Source organism: Daldinia caldariorum (genome assembly GCF_022478825.1).
Source record: "Daldinia caldariorum strain CBS 122874 unplaced genomic scaffold F4812scaffold_7, whole genome shotgun sequence".
Lineage (NCBI taxonomy): Eukaryota > Fungi > Ascomycota > Sordariomycetes > Xylariales > Hypoxylaceae > Daldinia > Daldinia caldariorum.
In genome coordinates, this window is record NW_025953043.1 from 33,999 (window position 1) to 58,886 (window position 24,888).

General features: G+C 19.4%; 2 protein-coding genes and 1 non-coding gene across 3 annotated transcripts; 2 read left to right on the top strand and 1 right to left on the bottom strand.

Moving 5' to 3' along the window:
- The first annotated feature begins 108 nt into the window (after positions 1–108).
- On the top strand, positions 109–1,943 carry F4812DRAFT_356776 (glycoside hydrolase family 76 protein). The gene is made up of 2 exons (XM_047931788.1): positions 109–192; positions 262–1,943. Exon 2 carries the CDS (start codon positions 325–327, stop codon positions 1,426–1,428), a length of 1,104 nt encoding a protein of 367 aa, XP_047790468.1. The 5' UTR covers positions 109–192; positions 262–324; the 3' UTR covers positions 1,429–1,943.
- A 21,029-nt stretch (positions 1,944–22,972) lies between these two features.
- F4812DRAFT_t71 lies at positions 22,973–23,063 on the top strand. Its single transcript has one exon. It is a non-coding gene; the product is annotated as a tRNA-Glu (tRNA).
- Positions 23,064–23,348: 285 nt separating this feature from the next.
- Positions 23,349–24,885, bottom strand: F4812DRAFT_425773 (nuclear pore complex assembly-domain-containing protein). Its single transcript, XM_047933950.1, has 2 exons — positions 24,380–24,885; positions 23,349–24,310 (listed from the first exon to the last, which is right to left on the bottom strand). Exons 1-2 carry the CDS (start codon positions 24,531–24,533, stop codon positions 23,547–23,549), a joined length of 918 nt encoding a protein of 305 aa, XP_047790469.1. The 5' UTR covers positions 24,534–24,885; the 3' UTR covers positions 23,349–23,546.
- Positions 24,886–24,888: the final 3 nt, after the last annotated feature.

Genomic DNA, 24,888 nt, shown 5'->3' on the forward strand with positions numbered 1-24,888 from the left:
TTGAATACGGGGTGGACATTGCATGCGGCGCTTAAGTGTTGTGTCGGATTATTAAGGGGAACCCATCAACACCACAGCAACACTGGAATATGATTAGGTCGCCGAATTTACGTTGCATCAAGCTACTTGTTCGGATGAATCATGATGCAGGGGTTGTCTGTTTATATGTAAACAAAACCCTCGTTAAGCCAGGTGAGCCATCTATCATTCTGTTGTCTATGTTACACTCTGTCTAAGTACTTACAACTCTTTGCGCTGTAGAAGTATCATTGGAGTGTTTATTCGGGTTCAGCATACTACCACTCGGTATTCAATTACCCAGAGATGTTATCGTCACCGCCATTCGTTGTATGCGGCCTCTTATATATTGCCTTAGCTTCTGGTGTAGCAATTAGAAAGGATGTCGTGCCCTCAGACGCAACCAAGGCCGCGGTTGATGCCATGATGGCATTGTATGATGAGAAAACCGGTCTTTGGGATCCCAACAGTACCGCATCATCATGGTGGCAGAGCGGTGTCGCTCTTTGGGCCCTCACAGAATACATGGTCAAGTCAGGTTCTCACGAATACTTGCCTCAGGCACTAAATACAGTCAAGATCCAGCGGGAGCCTCTTGCTTGGTGGCCGGGTGGAGATGGCGAATTTCGCGCTGACAGTACTGATGATACGGGGTGGTGGGCTCTCGCCATGACCAGCCTATACGATCTCACAGACGATGAAGAGTACCTACTTATCGCAGAGGAGGACGAGGCCTATATGTATGAATACTGGAACACCACAACATGCTCCGGTGGGCTAATATGGAATATCCCGAGCCGTACTTACCATAACGCCATTAGCAACGAGATTTATCTGCAGCTCACGGCCAAGCTACATAACCTCATCCCAGGAGATACGACATACTTAAACCACAGCCTACGAGAGTGGGAATGGTTTAAGAACAGCGGCATGATCAACAGCGACAACCTTATCAACGATGGGCTAACAGACGACGCATCCTGCGTTAACAATGGAATGACAACATGGACATACAACCAGGGTGTAATCCTAGGTGGCCTTGTCGAATTATACGAAGCCACGGGGGATATATCATACCTCGACGAGGCGCAGCAGATAGCAGATGCCGTAGTCAACAGCGCGACTCTTGTTAAGGACGGGACATTGACAGAGCCCTGCAGCAATGAAGAAGTCTGTGAGCCAAATGGCACGGCTTTTAAGGGTATTTTCATCCAGGAGCTGGCCAAACTCAACGCCGCCCTAGATGACCACCCTTATCGCTCTTTTATATCGCAAAATGCGGTCACCGCGTATGAGAACGCGCGGAACGGGTCGAACTTCTATGGCTTCCAATGGCAAGGGCCGTATGATAGTGTCACGGTCGGCACACAGGAGGCTGCCGTTCAGCTTTTGATCGCGGCGTATTTGTAATACTCAATCCGAAGGTGGTCAGAGTGTTTCTGGGGCTACTATCCACCTTGTTGTCAAACTGTGGCGTGGGCGGTTACTGAGATGCCTGGTAGTTGGTTCCCGGCTAGATTGTTGCTATTGCCCGTTGGGTACTAGCAACAATGTGTCTAGAACTGTAAACTAGCGACGGGGAAAGACCGCTGTTCAATCAACCGTTATAGAAGGGAAGTAACTGCCCTCTTTACACCGTAAAAGCCGCGAATACATCTAAATATCGTCCTAAATATCATTTTGTTTATACATTATCAGAGATATCTTTTGAGTAAATTATCGAATGCCGTCGGTTATCGTGCTGAGTTCCATTATAAAGGCAGTTCTCTTGATTCGTTGTTATAAGTCTATCGTCGTGTCATTGGTTGAACGCGGCTGAGGCGTAGAAGCATTAAGTACCTAATGGATAATTTCTCACATCTTTATACCAGTCTGCACGACCATCTTAGTGGATTATCCGTTGTTGTTGTAATCCCTCTTCCCCGTTCCAAGCCACCAATGTAGACACCCAAAACATAGGCATCTTCGATAGCCCAGGCCCAGGCCCATCGACCGTCATCGGTATATACGTATCGGGCAATAAGATTTCGTCCTCCAAGGTGCTTACCCTATCTATATAGTAACGGCATTTCAAACCTCATCGTTGAAGGCCTTTGTCTTCGCGTCGCAGTAGTCAAGGTATACACTAGTTACCAATACACCAAAAAAAAATAAAAAAATAGTCGGAATGGGAGGGCAGACATGGTGGTAGGTACCTATATATTGTACAGACATTTACGCCTTAGCTGTCTCAGTAATTCCTACTATAAAGTGGCCATCGTGCTAGCTGTTTAACCATTCTACCTAATATAAGCCGTGTGTAGAACACCGGAAACATTGAACAATATAGTTCCAAAGCTAGGCTTCAACGTTCACCAAGGTATTATAGAAGGCTAAAGATTATTGTATGAAAAGAATGGATTAACATAGCGTTGCTCCCACACAAAAGTTTGTGGATGGATGGTAACTGTTAAAGCGGAACCGAGGACTCGTTACGTAACACGACCCCTCAACAGCATACCTAGTTATCTCAGCGAGCTCAAACCACAGATCCAATGTTTTTCTTTTTGTACCCCTTTAGCCACACCAAATTTCAACCAATTAGATAACTTAAAATAGATAAAAAACAAATACTGGATTATAGTTTGAGGCATAAATGTAAAAAATAATGGTTTTAAATATATTTTTTATTTTTTACATAGTAAATTAAATTTAATTAAATTATTTAACGTATTTATTAAAATAATTATTAATAAGTTTTATATTTAAATTATTTTTTTTAATTTTAATATAATAACGTTAATTACATTTATCGCGTTTTAATAAACGTAATTTATACGTTATTGTTACGAACTAACATTTACTAAAAACATATTAGTTTAAGCAATGGAAGCAAGGTTTTTAAAATAACGGGTAAATGTTAACAATGGTTACGATCCTATATAATTTAATTAATTTAATTAATTTAATTAACTATATTATAATGCTTTTAAAAAAGTAAAAGGGATAATTAAAATTATTTATTTATATTTTTTTAATTATTAATTTAAATCTTATATTTAATTTATATAAAAAAACTTTAAACCTTTTTAACGAATATTTTTAACATTATATTAATATTTAATTTACATTATTATTATTTATTTAAAATTAAAACCTTAATTATTATATTTTAATAAATTTAAATGTAAGTTTATTACATTTTAATAGTTTTTTAATTAATATTATTATTAATTAAATATAGTATAAGTATTAACTTTAATAATAATATCCTTTTATTTATGTAAATTACTTATAACTTATTTATTTTAAAATATTTATTAAATAAGTTTTTTAAAATTTAACTTTTAATAAAATTTATTTAAATAAAATACCGTAATAATTTTAATATATTATCTTTTAATTACGTTTTAAAATTAATTAATAATATGGTTTTAATAGAAATTAGGTTTTAAATAAAATTATTTAAATTTAAAAAAAAGGTAAAAGAAATTATTAAAACTATTAATAAAGGAAAAGGAAAAGTAATTAAAAATAAAAATAATAATAATAATAAAGTAATAAACTTAAATAACGTATTACAGTTAAAAAAAATATAAAAAGAGCATATAAAGTATATAAAAAATTTAAAAATAAATTAATAAACTTAACTTATATTTAATACAATAAAATTTTACTGTTTTTTTATTATTTAATAAAAGATTTAAACCTTTTTTATTGCTTAAATATAATAGTATTATTAATATTAAGGATTAACTTAATATAATTAAATTTTATTTAACTTTTTTTTAAGTTAGTTTTAATAAAGATAAGTATAAAGTTTTAATAGTTTTAACTTATTTTAAATAATTATTTAAATATAATTTAAGAAAAAATAAAAAAGTTTAAATACGTTTTTAATAAATATACGAATTTCGAAAATAAGATGCGATTAATGTTTAAAAACTTACTTAAAAAAACATTTATAAAGTTATCCAAAACTTTAAATAAATTAAAAAAGTTTTAAAATATATTATTAAATTTAAATAATTAGTAGTAGTAGCTTAACTTCCGGAGGATATTTAATTTAATTACTTTTATAAAAGATTAATAACTTAAATAAAAAATAAAATCTTAAAAAAAAACTTAAGTATATTAATAAATATATTAAATAAATTATTATTTATAATAAAAGGGTTTACGAAAAGTTTTAAGAGAAAAGGATTAAAAAGATAATTTATATTTATATTAAAAAGGAACTTAAAGAAATAAATTTTAATATTATTAAAATGGAAAAATTTAAAAAGGATATAATTAAAGTTAAATATTATAATTATAATAAAATAAGTTATATATTTAAGAATTATAAAGCATTTAAGAAATAGCTTAAAATATTAAAAGAAGGAACGGAGCTGTAAATAGTAAAAATAATATTATTAAAAGCTTTTAATATATAATTTACTTAAAATATTAAGAATTATATTATTTTAAAATATTATTATTAATAATTTAATTTAATTAATTATAATTATTGAAATTACTTATAGCATTTTAATAATAATAAAAAAGAATAAAGGTTAAAATTTATAAAGTAATAACGCTTATTGTTTATTAATATAAAAAAAAGATAAAATATTAACAAAAAATGCTTATAAAATATCTTTAATTATATTAAAAATTAATATAATTATTAAATTATTAAAAACGTTTTATATAAAAATTCTAAATATTATTAATATAAATATATTATAAAAAGGATTTGGAAAAAAGGTAATCCTTTAAAAATTAAATTTATTAAACTTTAAAATTAATAAAAAAAACAAAATATAATAATGTTCTAAATTATTAATAAATAACTTTTTTATAAATTTAATAATATATAATTATAAATAATAAATAATAAAAGGTATAATTTTTAATTATTTAACTTTAATTAAGGATTTTTTAAAAAAATAACGGCATTTGTATTTAATAAAGAATCGTTAAACGAAAGAAAAAAGAAAATTAAGAATTTTATATATTTTTAATAAATATTTAGATAGCCTTAATTCTTTTAATTTTAAATTTAATTTAATTATAGAAACTGGAAATACAGTAATTTTTAACTATTAAAAGAACATATAAATAAAAAATTATAAATATAAAATTAAAATTTATAAAAACTACTATTAATAATTACTTTTAAGAATAAAAGAGAAATATATTAATAATTAAAGTTAATTTAAAAGTAATTAATATAAATATTTTAAGAATAATATATTTTTTACGAAAGATTATTAAAAAATAATTATTAAATAAGGAAGGATAAATTCCTGTTTTTAGAATTAAAAAACCCAATTTAAAACTTAAAACATATATACACAATCTTTAGTAAAATCCAGAATATAAATAATATAATAAAATATCTTAAATTTTTTTATTTTAATAACTATTACCGAATATATAATTTAATTAAAAGAAATATAGGTTTTTGGCCTAAGTTAGTAAAAAGATATTTATTTATATATAAGTATAAAAATATTAATAAAGTTAAAATTAAATTCGAACTTATTTTTTTAAAATATATCTAAATAAATAATATAGTTATTAATATTATATTTTCCATTAATAATAAACTTAAAAAATATATTTATTAAAAAAGGATTTAGGAAAATTATAATTAATATTAATATTAAGTATATATAATTCATAAATTTATTATTTTAAAGAAATATATAGAAAAATATGAAAATATAAAAGTACTTAATAAAATTTTATTAAAATTTATTAAAAAATAATAAAATTAATTTAAAGATAAAAATTTAGAAAAAAAGAACTTCTTAAAAAACCTTAACGCAATATAAGTAATTAATAACTACTTATATATTATAATTAAATAAAATAACTAAAAATTCTAAATATTTATTAATTATAAATATTTTATAAATATTATATAATTAAGCATAATTAATAAATATTAAATTAATTATTAAAATAAAGAATTATTATATTAAAGATTAATAATTAACAGATAATTAATTAAATATAATAAAAAATAAATTAAATAAAAAGTTATAAATCTTTTAATCCGGATTTAATAAAAAAAATAATTGATTTTTTTAATATTATTAATATTTAATATAATATAGTTTTAAAAAAATCTTAATTAAAAGTTAATAACCTAAAAATAGATTAGCAAAAAAACATAATCGAGTAACTATTATTGGAGCTAAATATAAAAGGTTATAAATCGGAGTATTAAAAAGAAATTAACTTAAATAAATTTAATATAACAGTAAAAAAGTACGTATTACAGCTTTTAAAAAAGCTTATAAAATAATACCTCTATATATATTATATTTTATAAAATTAATTAAATAAATAAAATAATAAAAAACAATTAAAAGAAAGATTAAAGTAATATATAATAAATTTGCTAATATATTAAAAAAAATATTAAAAGAAATATTCAAAATTATTTATAAAAAAATCAAATATAAATATAAGAGTTTTAAATTATAAACTTTATAATTATAAAATAAAATTAAAAGAAAAATAATTACTTAAATTAAATAAGATATACTTATTAAATACAAACAAATAAAAGATATTAATTAAAATTATTAAACGAAAACTCGAAAAAAGATATATATAAAAATTAAACTTATTAATAAAAAATCTAATCTTTTTAATACTTAAGAAAAACAGAAATAAGATATTAAAATATATATAATTATTAATATCTTAATTTTATTATTAAATAAAATAGTTATTCCTTACTTAATATTAATAGCTTAATGGAAATAATAAAAAACGTAAAATAGTTTATAATATTAAATTTTAAAAAAGTTTTTTACTTAATTCGGATAGTTAAAAAAATAAATAAAAAATAGTAATATAAACTTCTTTTAGTTATTATAAATGTTTAGTTATATTATTTAAATTTATAAATACGTTAATAATATTTTAAAAAATAATTAAAACTATATTATAAAAGTTTTTAAAAAAAATAATCTTTATTTATTTAAATAATATCCTAATATTTTCTAAAACCCTTAATTAATACGAAAAATACGTAAATAAAGTGTTAAAAATTTTAAATAAAGTTAACTTATTAATAAACTTAAAGAAAAATGAGTTTTATATATGATAATTATGTGATATTAACACGTAAGCACCTTATTAAGGATAAAGTACTTTATTGCTAATATTAAAAAAAGGAATAATGTATCCATTATTATTATATAAAAGGATATTATATTATTAATTAACTTTAAATAAATTTTTTTTCTTTAAATATTATTAATATATTAATTTTATTCTTATTATTCTTATTTTTATTATTTGTTATTTATTATTTATTATTATATATACGTATTTATTAACATTAATTAATATTATTAGAAATTTAATAATATAAATTAATAAAATTAAAAAAGTTACTATTATAATAACTTAAAAAACTTTATTATAATAATATATATAATATTAATATATTTTCTTTCACTTATAAATATATTTATAATTTATAATAAATTAATATTTATTATATAACTTAAATATCTTATAATATTTTAATTAAAAAGCTTAATATAAATATAAACTTGTATTATAATAATTAACCCAGTTAAAATAGAAAATATAAATAAATTATAAACTTTAATAAATTATATTTTTAATTAAATAACTTTTATTTAACATTTCAACCATATAACTATAAAATAAAAATTAATTAATTCTTAAATAATTATCCTTAAATAAAAAATAACTTAAGTACTATTTATATTAATAAATTTAGAAATTATTAATATAAATACATTATATATTTAAATTTTTAAAAAAATAATAAATAAATATTAAAACTAATTTTAAAGATTTATAATAACAAATTTTATAAATATATTAAAATTATTATAATTAACGCTTTAAATTATATTAATATAATAAAATATTAATTATATTAAAATACTTATTAACTTTATATTATTATATAAATTATTAATATAAAATTTAAATAAATTAAAAATAATTAAATAAAAATAGTTAAATACATTAATATAGAAAATATTAATATATAATATTAAATAAAGCTAATTTATCCAAATGCATAAGCATTTATACGTATATATATTACATTATAATAATAATTAATAATTTATAACCTTTAAACACCAATATATATAAAATAATATTTAATATAATTTATTATTTTAATTAAACAATCTCCCTTTTATATATAATATATATTACCAACTTTATAAATAATAAAATAACCCCCCCCCTATCTTTAATAACTTATTATTAATTTTCCATATTTTATTACTTATTTAAATATAAAGGCTTATAATTTACCCTTTTTAATATTAAGCTCTTGTTCTTCCTTTTACCTCCCCCCTTTTCCCTTACCTTTTAAAAGGCTTTTACACTTCCTTAAGCTGCCTTTAATAACATTTACCTTAATAATCTTACATATATAAATTAATAAAAATATAGCTAAAAATATAACTTTATATATAATAATAATTTAATATAAAAAACATTAACTAACTTACTGGTCCTGGGAAATGTTTTTAAACCTTTTAAGCCGTTATTAAATGGTCTATATATAATACCGATAATCCCTTAAAACACCGAATAAAAAAAAGGAAATTAATTTATTAAAAATTACATTTTTTCCTTTTAAATAATTTTATTATTTATACAAATAAGTAATTAATAAATATAAGTACTTATATTTATTAATAATTAATAAAGTAATATTTATTATAATATTTCTTTAATATAAGTTTTTAATAAAATATATCCTTTAATTATTATTAACTATTTTAAAAAAACTTAAAATAATAAAAATAATTATATAAAAAAACCTTATAATATTTTTAAAAATAAACTTTATTTTTTTTAAATATTTGTAATGAACCTATACTTAGGTTCGTTAGAGTGTAATAACAGGGGTTTTGATTTTAGGTAAATAGTAGCGATACGGGTTAAATGTTAATAAAATATTAAAAGTATTTATTAAAAAGGCTTAAAGTCCTTCTTTTTATATAAATTAAATATAAAATTTAAATTAATAATTAAAAAAAATGTAAATAAATAATTAAATATATAGTGATTTTAAATACTTGTAAGCCTTTTATTGTTTTTAAGGTTATCATTATTCTAAGATCTGGTAAATTTAGTTGATCTTATTGGATCTAGTGTCAGATCCTATAAAATCCACCGGATTAACCAAATTAATACCTTCTTTTACATATTCTAAGGGTTTTTCTGGTCTTAATATCGTAGAATCCCACTTTTTATTACAAAATGGCTTCTCAATTTATTAATTTATAATATTATTTCCTTTTTTCTAAGTCTTTTGTCCTTAAAGAATTTTAATTTAATAAGTTTTTCTTTCTTCTTTATTTATTTTGCTATTTTATAATTTTAATCATTTCTTAAAATATTAAATTGCATATTTAAATTACTTATGAAATGTTATATTTATATTAATTAATAAAAAAATTAAAAACTTTATATTTTATAAATTAAATTAATTAATATATTTTATATTCTTTATTTTAATTATTATTGTTTAAATAAACTTATTTATTTTTTTTTAATTTAAGTTTTTATAATAATTATACCCGAAAAAATTATTATATTAATTATAGCGTAATTATAATAAATTCCTTATTTAATTTGCGGAACGAGTTAGATAATTTTAAATTAAAGCGTTATAAAGTTAAAAATAAAGTTTTAAAATTTAAAAAAGTTTTAAATAATTATTTAGAGTAATTAAAAGAAGATATTATAACTTATATTTGTAAAAATATTAAGGAATATTAAAAAGATCTTTTAAAATATATTACATATCTTTAAAAATTTCGTAAAAAGGAGGACTTAATTAAAGCAAAAACTTTTACCGTTCTTTAGTGTAAAAAGGAGTTAAATCGTTTAAAAGAAGAAAAGATCGTAAAAGAAAATCAGGATAATTTTTCTTCTTAAGTTGCAGCGGGCCCTTTTAGGTTATTTAATATTACTAACGTTTCTTCTTTTTAAAAAAGATTTAATTAGAACCTAAATTTTTCTTTATTTGTAAACAATTAAAAATTTTTTAATAAAAACCCTTAATAAGCTCCTAAACGTTCTTAAGATACTTAATTAATTCCTATATATTTTTCTCTAATGGATAATCTTTTTATTTAATTAAATATTTAATTTAATTCTTAGATCTTTTAAAGTTTAATACTTTTTTAATTTTATATTTTTAATCGGTTTTAATATTTAAAATAATTTATATTAAAACATTTTTAAGTGCTTTTTTTAATAAAGAAATATAAAATATTAAATATATTTTTATTTTTATTAATAATAATAATTTGTAATTAGTTTTTAAAATAACTTTTTCGATTTTAAAAAATTTAAATTTTTTATAATTCAATTTATTATTTAATTTTTTAATTTTAATATTTCGTTATAATAAATAAACCTTATTTCCCTTTTTAAAAATTAGTTTTTTAATTTTATATTAATTATTATATCTTTTTATTTTTATTTATAAAAATTTAAGCTTATTTATTAAATACTTTTACGTAATAATAATTTATTCCGCCGTAACTTCTGCCCTAAATATAAATGTTTCTTTTATATTAATTAATTTTATAATAATCAAATTATAATTAATATTTACTTTAAATAAAGACATTTTTATGTCTTTATTTATAAAATTATTATATATAATTTCTGCTTATAATAATAGTTCTACCTAATTATTTTACATTTTATTTATGTATGTGTAAAGATATTATTTTAATATTTAATTTAAACGCTCCGTTTGTTTATTTAATTATAGATAATATATTATTAATAGTTTTTACTTTACACTTATTCTTACTATTAGGTTAATCCAAAACTTTAATGTAAATAGCTTATTTTTATTTGAGATAATGCGTTTTAGTAATTCATATTTATTAATTATATGTTTAAAGAAAATATAAATTAGGTTTTCAACTGTACTAAATTCTTTATATAATATAAAGTATCCGTATTTAGTTAATTTATTAATTATTACTTATATATTATTATATGGTGTATTAATTATAAGTTTTTTTAATAATGGTAATTTAATAATAAAATCTTATATTATAGTTTTCCAAGCTTTATCCGGGATTTCCGTAAGTTATGTAAATTTATATAATTTATATTTAACTATTTTAATTTTATTACATATATTATAATTATTAATTACCTTTTTAATTATTTTTAATAAGTTAAGGAAATTATAATCTCTTATAATTTATTACATAATTCAAAAGATTCTTTAATATCTGTATAAAAGGTATTTATAATATTCTTTAACGAACTTATATTATAAAATCTTTAATATATATATTTTATTTAAATATATAATTATATTATCTCCTATTTTAATTTCTGTAAATAATTTTTCGTTAAATATAGTTGCTTTAATATATATTATTTATATATTATCTTTTTTTATAAAATATAATACTAATAAAATAAGTACTTTTTATTTATTTAATATTAATATTACCTTTTTTTTATTATATCTTTTATATTAACCCCGTTAAGTCTGTTAAATGCATTTGTTTACGTATTTACTTTTTTTATAACATAAACTATTTTAAAGTTGAAATTACTAAGGTATTTTACCTATCTTTAAACTTTAAATCTTAATTTTTAAGTAGTTATTAGCGTTTTTAAATTATTATAATTAAAAAGGACTATAACTAGTTCTTTTATTCTGCTAAGCCAATATTACCGTTCTTTAAATACTGTTATAATAATAAATAGCTTTTTATTATAAGTTTAATATTTTATTTAAACTCTTTTAAAGGTTTTAAATAAATATGCCATTAAATGCTATATTTTATTATCCTCGAGCTGTTTTAAAACTGTGCCTATAATTATATTAGATCCGTCTATATAAATTTGTTTTAGCCGATTTAACCTAAGTAATCTTATTACTAAATCGCTAATAATGGCTTTTTATATCTCTTTAAAAGCTCAATCCGCCTTTGGCATCTATTAAAAAGTTCCTTCCTTTTTTTATATAATAATTATAATAAAGTTTATAATTTTATTAAAATCTTTTATTAACTATTTATTATAATTAATAAAACTGTGAAATTATTATATAATAATAATATTATTTAATGTTAATTAATCTTATATTATTATAATTTTTAAATTTTATATTTTAATTTATTTAAGTATAATTATATACCTTAAATAATTAATCTTTTATATATAAAATTTGCTTTTCTTTAAGTTTATTAATAAATTAATTTTATTTAAAACTTTTAATATTTTGTCCACGTATTTTTTATGTTAATTAAAGGTTTCGGAGAAAATTAAGATATTATTTAAGTAAATAAAAACCGTTTTTCTTAAATATTTCCGTAATATAATTTCAATTATTCCTTAAAATGTTATTAACGTATTTATAAGTCCAAATAATATAATCAAACATTTATAATAATTAAAAAAGATTTATATTATTATTTTCTATTTATTACCTTTAATTATCCAAATTAAATAAAATGCCTTTTTAAGGTTTAATATTATAAACTATTTTACATTTTTTATTATTTTCATTAAACTATTAATATTAAATAAGGAGTAACTATTTTACTTAATAATAAAGTTAAAGTACTAATAATTATATATATTTTAATATATTATATTTTTATTTTCGTTTAATTTTAATATTTTATCTCTATTTTTTTTAAGTATTAAAAAAATTAAGCTTTTTATTAATAAATCTGATTTTTATATATATCCTTTTTCAAATTTTCGTTTAATAATTTTAATTAATGTTTTTTATTTATTTATATTTAATAAATATACTTTATTTAATTTAGGTAGTTATTCTTTTTTAAAGTTTATTTTATAGTTATAAAATCTATAATTTAGGACTTTTATATTAGTATTTAATTTTTTAACGAATAATTTTAGGTATTTCTTTTAATATTTTTTAAATATGTTAATAAGTTTATTATATATTACTTTAATTTTTCCTTTTGTTATTTCTTATTATTTCATTTCTTTAATTAATTTTATAAATTATAATATATATAAAAGTATTACTTTATAAATTTCTTTAAAGGCCGTAAATATGTGCCTTTTTGTTACTGTATTAAGTTTATCTAAATTAGCCTCTTTCTAATACTTAAGTTTATAACCTTCCGTACTTAATTCTGATAATAATTACTTAATAATGTTCTTTTGCCAATCTATTTTTAAGTTATTAATTTTTAATTAAGGTTTTTTTAAAATCATATTGTATTAAATATCCACAATATTAAAAGAAATTAAATAATCCTTTTATTAAATCCGGATAAGGAGATTTATAATTTTTCGCTTAATTTATCCTTTATTATATCCAATTAGCCGTTTATTAATTACTAATTTTCAATATAATAATTCTTTTTTTTAATAATTAATCAAATATTTATTAATTATATTTAAGTTAATAATATTTATTAAATATTTATAATTAATTAACGTTTAAAATTTCTAATCTTTTTATTTTATTATAATATATAAGTAATTATTAATAATTTTAATTATATTAAAGTTTATAAAGATATTTTCCTTATTTAAATCTTTTTTTTCGAGTTAATCTTATTACTTTTTAATAAGTTTTATAAAGGTTTTATTAAGTACTTTTATATTTTTATATTCTTTTATATATTTCTTTAAAGCAATAAATTTGTGGATTATGTATATTTTATATTTATATTAATTACAATTTTCTTATGTTTTTTTATAATATATATAAATTTAAAGCTTATCCTTTATTAGAAATATGATATTAAAAATTATATTATTTATTTATATATTTGTATATAAATAAATATCTTTTTACTAATTTAAGTCAAAATCCTATATTTTTTTTAATTAAGTTATGTACTTAATAACAATTGTAAAAATATAAAATCCAAAATATTTTATAATATTTCTTATATTTTAAGTTTTATTACAAATTATACATATATATCTTTAATCTTAAATTAAGCTTTTTAATGTTAAAGATAGGAATTTATCTATTTATATCTAAAGATTATTTAATTTTAATAACTTTTTGTAAAAAATATATTATTTTTAGGATGTTATTTCTTATTACTTTTAAATTAGTTTTAATAACTAATACTTTTTTTTTATATATTTTAAGGTATTTATTAATAATTTACGTAATAAATTCTTTTTTTATATATAATTTCTTATTCTTATAATTCTTTAATAATTAAAAAATATTATATCTTTAATTTTTACAGCTAAACAAAGGTTATAATAAAGAGGATTAATATTACTTAATTTATCGGAAATATATAAAACTTTTTATTTTACTTCTTTTCTCGCTTAGCAATCTGTTTTTAAATATAAGTACAATTATTTTTAATTAATTATTCTAAATTTATATTTATAATATTATTATTATATATTTAATAACTTATTATTTATTATTTTATTTTATTTAATTTGTAAAAAAGCCATTTATTTTTTTATTATTTTATTACAATTTTTTATTTATTAATAAAATTTATAACTTTATTAAACTTATTTCTATTATAATTATTTTAATAAGTTATTATTTAAAATTTCTTTTACAAATTATTTTTAATAATTTTTATAAATATTTAAACCTCTAGTTTGTAATTATATTATCCTTTAATATAATTTAACATTTCTTATAAGTAATTTTTATTTATATTCCATTTTCTTTTAATTTTAATAAATAATAAATATTATTAAAATATAAATTAATTTCTTATCTTCTTCTTTTTTTCGTTAAAATAATATAAGTAATTCTAATAATTATATTTATAAATATTCTTTTAAAAATAATAATTATTAATAATAATGTAATTTTCAATATTTTAAATAATTTAAGAAACTTAAATATTAAATGCTCTTAAAGATACTACTCCTGTAACCTAAAGCTTTAATCGTCCCTTTAATACTTTAAATTGCCTCTAAAGTACTTTATAATTTTTAAATATATAATTTATTTTATTATAATTATAATATTTAACTTTAATCATATTTTTCTTAAGTTTTTTTATTTTAATGGTATTAAAGCTTATTTTTTTAAACTCTTTTTTAATATAGGTAAAAATAAATTTCTTAATCTTTTTTTTTTAAACCTTTTGTACAACTTTTTATTGTAAATAATAACGCGTTTAATATATTTATTAATATATTTAAATCTTTTTTCTTTTAAAATTTCGTTTTTAATTTATATAATTAATTTTTTATAAAAATAATTAAATTAAATATTTTTAAAAAATTAAATTATCGTTATTAATTATTTAAATTTAATAATATATTTTAAAGCTTTTTTAATTTATTTAAGGTTTTAAATAACTTTAAAAGTATTTTCTTTTTTAAATAAGTTTTTAAATATTAATTATATTTTATTTTTAAAATTAAAGTACTTATTAAAAATGTATTTAAACTTTTCTATCTTTTCTTAAATTTTATTTAAATGGTTATTTATAATAGGTTAAAGCTATTTAAGAGCGTTGCCCTTAAAGTACTAATATACTATTAGGACCTTATGTTCATTTTCGTTAAAGCTAATTCGAAAGAAAGTTAAATAAAGTTTAATTACATTAAATCAAATTTTTATATTTATAGTACTATTGTATTTAAATAATAAAAAAGGTTTAAATCCTTTATTTAATAGTAATAGGACTGTAAGGTCTTATTATATTAGATATAAATTAGGATTTTTATTATTATTATTATCATTGTCTTTTTTAATTTTAAATTTGGTTAATTTTTTTTTTAAAATGTTTATTTCTTTTTTAAATGCTTAATAAGTTTTATATGCTTCTTAAAGTTCTTTTTTTATAAAGTTTATCTTATTTTTCTTAATTTAGGCTTTTTTTTTTCCTTTATTAATAATTTCAGTGGTTTTTTTTACCTTTTTTTTAATAATCTTATTTAGGACCTAATCTTTATTAAAATTGTATTATTAATTAATCTTAAAATATAATTAAAAGGTAATATGTTAAATTCGTTATATTATTTTATTTAATTAATTTTTATTAAAAGTTAATTTTTAAAGAATTTGTTTAAAAAATATTTTGAAATAAATAAATTATAATTAATTTAAGTAAATAAAAGAATATTATTATTAAGGTTAGTACTTATACTATATTTAATTAATAATAGTATTAATTAAAAAGTTATTAAAATATAACGAACTTATATTTAAATTCGTTAAAATATAATAATAAAGGTTTTAATTTTAAATAAATAATAATAATATAGGTTAAATATTAATAAAACGTTAAAAATGTTTATTAAAAAAGTTTAAAGTCTTTTCTTTTATATAAATTAAATATAAAACTTGAATTAATAATTAAAAAAATATAAATAAATAATTAAATATATAATGGTTTTAAATACTTATAAGCCTTTTATTATCCTTAAGGCTATTGTTATTTTAAGATCTAATAAATTTAGTTAATTTTATTAAATTTAATGTTAGATTTTATAAAATCCACCGGATCAACTAGATTAATATTTTCCTTTACGTATTCCGAGGGTTTTTCCGGTCCTAATATCGTAAAACCCCGCTTCTTATTACGGAATAGCTTTTCGGTCTATTAGTTCGTGACAATATTTACTATATAATAAAAATATAATAAACTTAATTCCATATAATATTTTTATTTATTTTTGTAAAAAAACAGCTATTTATTTCCTTTATAATATATTTTAAACGTAATATTTTATAAATATATATTTAATTATAAAATAAAATAAAATCTAATATTATTATAATTAAATTTTTACTATCTTTTTTAATATTAAAATAAAAAAGTAAAATAAAAGGAAAATTAATATAAAAATATTTTAAATTTTAATTAATAAATTATTATTATATTAAAAAACTTTAAGCTTTAATTTTAAAGGAAAATAACAACTTATTATAATAATATACCGAGTTTATTAAGTTATACCTTAATTATAACATGTTTTTTTCAAGCTATTAACATACTTTAAAAACCTAATAAATAAATTCTAAACGTCCATTAAAACTTACAAAATAATAAAAAAAATAAAATAATTTATAAATAATAATAATAATAATAATAATAATAATAATAATAATAATAATAATAATAATAATAATAATAATAATAACTACATTTATTATATTAATTACAAATATTATTACATTAATAAAAAGAATAAATATAATATAAAACAGTTTTTTAAAACATAAAAACAATAATATTAAATATATAAAAAAGATAAATGTTAATCCATTAAACATTTAAAATATAATTGAAAGAAAGTTAAAAAAAATAGAAAATTATATAATATTTTTAATAAATTATAAAAGAATTAAGGACCTAAACTTAAAATTTAAATATAAAAAAAACAAAATAACCCATTTAATATTAAACTTTAATAAAAATAATAATTTATATATAATTATTACGTACTTATTTAACCAAACATTTTATTATTATATCATTACTTGCTTTCCTTTAAATAACCCAAAATTTAACACTATCTTTATATTAAACTAATATATAAAAAACATTTTCTAAAAAGTCATACTAAATATAAAAGCAGCCCAAATATTTACAATTAAAAAAAGCTAATACTTAACTCTTATTAAAGAACATCTAAATAAACAATTAAAAATAAATAATATTTACATTAAAAAAGCTAATATCCAATTTAATAACAAATTATTTATTAAGTTATTTAACATAATTATTATTAATACCCCCTTTATTAAAATAAACTTTTATATTATAAAATCGGATATTTTATTTTTATTATTATTAAAGGATATAAATTAATTAAAAATATATTTTAATAATATTATTAATTAATTAATATATAAGAATAATATAATAATTAATATTGAAAAAATAAAAATATTTATAATTTTAACTAAAAGACGTTATTTACTTTATAAAAATAAAATTTTAATATTTATATACGCATTTTAATTATTTATTAATTAATAAATTATATAACTTTTTAAATAAAGTTAATTATAACATTAATATAAATAATTTTAAAAAATTAACAAATTTTATTACTATTATTAAATTAAAGGCAAAACTCTTTAACAATTTAAATTTACTTTAAAAAACTTAAATATAAAATTTAATTATAAAATAATTATTAATATAGTATATTTAAATAAATAATTAACCTTATATATTATTAATGCAACCACTAATTTCCAAATAACGTAATTCCTAAAGAATATTACTGTTAAAAAAACATAAAAAACGTTAAAAAAATATTAAATTAATATTTACCTTAAACCATCGGATATCATTTCTTATAATACGGGGACAAACTTTAATAACCCCAAGTTCCAAAATAAAGTATAAATAATAAAGATTATTTATTACTAAATACTAATAAAAACACATTAATCTATTAAAAAAGTTAAAAGATATTATGGCTTTATTTATAAAATATATAAAATTATTACTAATAAACTTAAAAGCTTTAACTTTAAGTTATTACATTTTTAAATAATTATTAAAGTAATTAATAACACTGTAAATTTAAACAGCCTTATTCTAATTCTTCTAATCTTTAACACTTACCTAAAGATTAATATAAATTTATTACCTATTATTATATAAATTTAAAAAGTATAAACAATTTAAAAGATAATAATAAAAATTAAGAAAATTAAATTACAATATTCCGTACAAAATGCCTTAAATACCTGCAATAGCCCTAATATTACTAGATTATTATAATGATAAACTATTATAGTTAATTGCCAGTTCCGGCCCTAACAGGAAATATTAAATAAAAAAGTATTAGTTAATTTAAAAGTATATAATATATTAATATAAATATATATTAACATATATGCATTTTAGCTTATATGCAAATTAATCCATATACGCATTAACATATATTTAAATTAATATAAGCACGCATTAACGTAAGTTTCTTTTTAAAGACTTTTTTTATTATATAATTAAATTCGTAATTAATTAATTGCAAAAAGAAAATAAAATAAGTAATAATTATATAATATTAACATATAAATACCTTATTAAGGATAAAATACTTTATTACTAATATTAAAGGAAAAAACAATATACCCATTATTATTATATAAAGAATATTACATTATTAATTAACTTTAAATAAATTTTTCCTTTTTTAAACATTATTAATACACTAGTTTTACCCTTATTATTATTATTTTCATTATTTATTATTTATTACTATATGTACGTACTTACTAACAATATATAAAAAATTAATTACTTAAAATATAAAATTTAAAAATAATAATAATATAAAATTAATTAATTTCAAATAATAATATTATTATATAATAATTTTATAATTTTACTAATTATAGTAAATAATTAATAAAAAGCTTTAATAAAATTATGGATTTTATTATAGTTATTATATAAAAAAAGGACTTTTTAATAAACCTAAAAAGTAAATTAAACTTTTAAAAAAATGTAAAAAGTTATTATTAATAATTTAATAATAAAATTATTTAAATTAAATTAATTAAAATAAATTTATATAAATGGATTTAATATAATTATAAATGTAATATTAAAATAACTTAAAAATGATAAAATATAGCACTTTATAATATATTTATCCAAGATTTTTAAAAGAGCTTAAATAAAATATTAAATTTATAATAAAGAATTACTTATTATTATAATAATATTTAAAAAATAAAAATACTAGCTTAGCATAATTAAAGAACTTATTATAGTCCTTTTTAATTATAATAACTTTTAAACATTAATAATTACTTAGAAACTAAGGCTTAAAATTTAAAGATAAATAAAATACCTTAACAATTTTAACTTTAAGATAATTTACATTATAAAAAAAGCAAATATATAAATAAATATATTTAATAAACTTAATAATGTTAATATAAAAAATATAATAAAAGAAAAAGCAGTACTTATATTAAATAAATAAAGAGTATTTATCCTTTTAATATTATATTTTATAAAAGAAATAATATATAAGTAATATATATTAAAATAATTATGTTTATAAAGAAATTACTTACGGAAATTAAAACAGGAAAAAATATAATTACTTACTTAAGAAAGGTATATATACTTAAAGTACTATAACATAAATTTGTTAAGAAATACTATAAGCACTTACTATATAAATATTAAAGAATTTTTTAAATTATATAATAAATTATACGGAATTACAATTTTTTTAACTTATTAAAAATAATTAAAAAGGTAATTAACAATTACAATATATACAATAAAATAAAAGTAGTTAAATATAAGCTATATAAGCTTATATAACTTGCGAAAATATTAAATAAAACTTAAAAAACCATAATATAAAACTTTATTATAAAGTTATTACTATTAAAAAAACCTATAATTAACACACTTTATAATAATATATAAATAATAATTGATAATTAATTAAATATAAATATTTTATATTATATAAAAAATTTAATATAGTAAAAGATTTAATATATACTTTTTTTAAATATATAATTAATAAATACGAACTATTAAAATAAATTATTTTAAATAGAAATAAATTCTTTATATTTAAATTCTAAATTAATTTAATAAAGAAAATAAGCATTAAATAAAAGTTATTTACAATATACCATTTATAATTAAATAAATAAATAAAATAATTGAATTAAACGCTAAAATAATATTTTCATATATATATTAACAAAATATAAAATAATTAAGTAAAACTATTGCTATAAGCAAAGATTACATATAATAATTTTATAAATAAAGATATAAAATTATTTTTATTTAAAGTAAATACCGGATATAATTTTATTATAATAAAATTAACTAATATAAAAGAAATATTTATATTTAAAGTAAAAGCCACAGTGGAATAAATTATTATTATATAAAAATACTTAATAAATAAACTTAAGTTCTTATAAATTAAAATAAAGAAATATAATAATTAATATAAAATTAAAAAATTAATCTTTAAGAAAAGAAATAAAGTTTATTTATTATAATAAAATATTAAAATTAAAAGATTAAGTAAAAAATTAAATTATAAAAAACTTAAACTTTTTAAAATTGAAAAAATTATTTTAAAAATTAATTATAAATTATTATTATTAATAAAAATAAAATTATGTTTAATTTTTTATATCTCTTTATTAAAATTAGCCCCAAAAGATATATTAATATAAATTACTTTAAACGTTAAAGCTAATTAAAAATATAAAGTTAAAAAAATATTTAATAAAATAAAAAAACTACTTACTTAAAAAATTATATAAAAATTAATTAAATATTTTAAAAACGCTTAAAAGCTTATTAAGAATTTCTATTAAAAAAATCCTAATTATTTACAAAAAAGGAAAGATTTAAATTCAAATTAAAATTATTTTAAAAAGAAGTAACCTTAATATAATTACTAAAAGACATTATTAAACCAAATAAGCCCGAAACATCTTTACTTTAAACTTTTTTACGCTTTAAATAATTTAATTTTTCTTTATATTATAAAATATAAAAAGCCTTATCCTTAATTATATCTTTTTAATACCTTAAACAATATAAATAATTTAAGTACTTATTAATTTTTTCTTAAAAAAATAATATTTTTTTCTAATACTTCCGAAATTTTTTATGTAATTTAATTAACTTATCCTTAATTTTATTACGTTTTTCCTTTAAATAAAAAAGCTTAAAAATAAAACAATTAATAAAGTTTATTTCCATTACGTTATAATTAATACAATTCGTTCGTTAAACATAATAATTATAAAATAAAAAACTAGTTACGAAAAAACATAATACCTTTTTAAAATAATTATAATTTAAATAAAATATTTTAAAAAATTTAAAGGTTTTAATATAAATAACACAAACTTCGAGAACTTATCGTTAATTTAAACAATAAGCTTTAATAAATAATTTAAAAATACGTCTTAATATTATTAAATTAATTTAATTTAATAAGATAAAAAAATAAAATAAAAGAACTTATTAAATTAAAAATCGTTAAAAGCAAAGAATATAAAAGAAGGAAAATAATATTACAAATTAATATTTACTAAAAACATATTAATTTAAGCAATAAAAACAAGGTCTTTAAAATAACGGATAAACGTTAATAATGGTTATAATTTTATATAATTTAATTAATTTAATTAAATCATATAAATTAATTAAATTAACTATATTATAATACTTTTAAAAAAAGTAAAAGGAATAATTAAAACTATAAAAATTAATATATATTTAATTATTTATTTATATTTTTTTAACTATTAATTTAAATTTTATATTTAACTTATATAAAGGGAAAAACTTTAAGCTTTTTTAATAAACGTTTTTAATATTATATTAATACTTAACTTATATTATTACTATTTATTTAAAATTAAAATTTTAATTATTACACTTTAACGGACTTAAATATAAGTTCGTCACAGTTATTTTTTTAACAAAATATTATAATAATACGTTAAAAGTTATTTTTTTTATATTTATGCTTTAAACTATTATAAGGTTAAAGCTTAGTTTAAAAGTAATAAAATTAATATCGTGATTCAAGTGTATGTAATACTTGGTAAGGTTTAGGAATGACTTAGATTAACTACTGACGATTCTACCTAGTGGGAATACGAAGCTATCTATATAGAAAATCGTCAGTATAAGCGTAGTAGCGCGTAGCTACGCATAGTTACGCGCAGAGCCTCAGCGTAGTGGTGCGTAGCTACGCGAGACTACGCTACTGAGGGTGCCACGAGACAAGGAGGTCCTTCCCATTTCTCAAGGTGGCCCATGCGCCCTGCGCATGGCCTAATCTTGGGCCGCAGGCCCCAAGATTCGTAACATAAACCATACATTTGGGAGGCGCCACAGGCGCTTATGGCAGGCGAAGCCCGTTGTCTGAATTGTGGTCTGAGTTTACTAAGATAAATACCTAGGCCGTAAAAAGTTTTTTATTCCCCATATATATTTCAAAAATATGATTTTTACAACAATCCGAATTGGTGTAGTGGCTAACATTTGACGCTCTCATTACTGCAAATAGTAGGAACCGTCAAGCCCGGGGTTCGATTCCCCGATTCGGAGTTTCTTTTTTGTGGTGGATCATCATCATTTTGATGATTTAATTCTTACTGACTTTTTCTTTTGGGGTTTTGGGGTTGGTTGCCTTTCATTTCCTCCTCGTGTACTTCGTGCTATCCCCAAGCTTGTCTTCATTTGTATGGTTATTTTATTCTAGAAGCGTACCTTGTTCAAAATATTCGGCTATCGATTGACTTATCTAATAACTGGCTTTCATGTATCTGGGGACGGCTGGATTGGATTTATCTTTACCACATAATGAAGATGGAAAAAGAGCATTAATTATATAGCTTCATTAAAATGGTATTTTAGACGTTAAATAACGTCTCCTGTGTAATTGGACGTTGACGTAAAAGTCCAAGGCGATATATTTATTAATTAGTGGATTCCCTAATTCCGTGAGAAAGCTCCAACATAAGCCAAACGCCGGCGCTATGTGATTGATATTCACAAATTCATCATTAAAATCCAACCATTTCGGCTTGTTTACGCCTGTGCACGTCCACCACTTCCTGTTTTCACACCCTCTAGAACAACAGCCCAAGTACCAGCTTCGCCTCCGAATCCAGCATGGCCAGCAGCAATCCGGCGCATGAGAAGCGTATCCTTTGCCACGGCCAATCGCTTTCCCTCGCCGCTCTCTAAGGATTCCCTAAACCACTGCTCTTCCTGGGCGTCAAATGGCAGGCTAGTTAAATCGAGTGCCCTCTCAGCGGACTCGTCATCGTGGGCGGATTCTAGCACGGAGAGGACGAGGCGCTTAAAAAGTTGCCGACGCATGAACTCAGCATGCGACCGTGAAAATTGGAAGGCGTCGATGACGCTCGATCGCGCGAGGGTGTTGAACAATAACTCTAACGCCGAAGACGATTGGATGATAGGTTGAACTGTATGGTAGTAGGCAAGAGGAAGACTATAGTCGCCATTCTTAGCGTTGCGGACGAGGACGGTGATAATATCGTCGACGAAATCGGGCTGGAGCGACGGATGTGTAAGATACTGTAATGCGAGATCGAATTGCAGCGCGTCCATGTGCCATAAGCCCTTCATAAAGATCCTGTAATTTTTAGGCATGCTGGTACGCTGGGCATGGGTTTCTGCCCGGTTAGACCCATTGCGATCGTCAACATCGAGGAGTAGATAAAAGACCACTGAGAGCTTGTGGTGGATGGTAGCGTTCTTAGTCTCGCATATTTGGCTGTATAGCTGTCGAAGGGCGTCGCTATTCTTAGGAGGGTATTGACTGGTAGCTACACATAGGAGCAATGTCAATATTTAACTAAAACTTCTGGAATATGCTGGATAAAACGAGCATATACCTTTGGATAAATTTAGAGCTTTCATCACTCGGTCAATGAACAATGAACCGTCAAGACTCCGACGAGAAGCCTCTAGGTGTTGAGTAACTTTGCGGTCGTAAGGGAAAGGATCCAGAGGACCGAAAATACGGTCGAACTTGGACGGGTCTAGCATATTTCTTCCTTCTTTTTATTTTCTATTTTTGATTTATTTTATTGACGATTGGAGAGGCTTACAATCTTGGAGTTGTATTATTTGTAAATACGATTATTCGATGTTGTTGTAACTTGAGCTGTAGCTTTCAAAGAGGCGTAAAAATGCAGCAGCAGATGCGCCGGCGATTTATCGGATAAGATGTTAACCGCGTTTGGATAGCTGTTAGCAGCTGCTGCGACGCGCTGTTGATTACTTTCTTAGTAATAACTGTGATTCCGGCGATTGTATGTACAAGGTAACTAGTAGTACTAGGTACAATTGTGGTGGGGGGAAGGGGGGTTAGGCCCGTTAGGGTGGGCGTTTGTTGTAGGTA

What these genes read in the sequence shown, in the direction of transcription:
- F4812DRAFT_356776 (XM_047931788.1), top strand. Translation starts at nt 325, where the DNA reads ATGTTATCGTCACCGCCATTCGTTGTATGCGGCCTCTTATATATTGCC.
- F4812DRAFT_425773 (XM_047933950.1), bottom strand. Translation starts at nt 24,533, where the DNA reads ATGCTAGACCCGTCCAAGTTCGACCGTATTTTCGGTCCTCTGGATCCT. An exon ending in AGCTCTAAATTTATCCAAAG is followed by an intron (nt 24,311 to 24,379) that starts GTATATGCTCGT and finishes TCCTATGTGTAG; the next exon opens with CTACCAGTCAATACCCTCCT.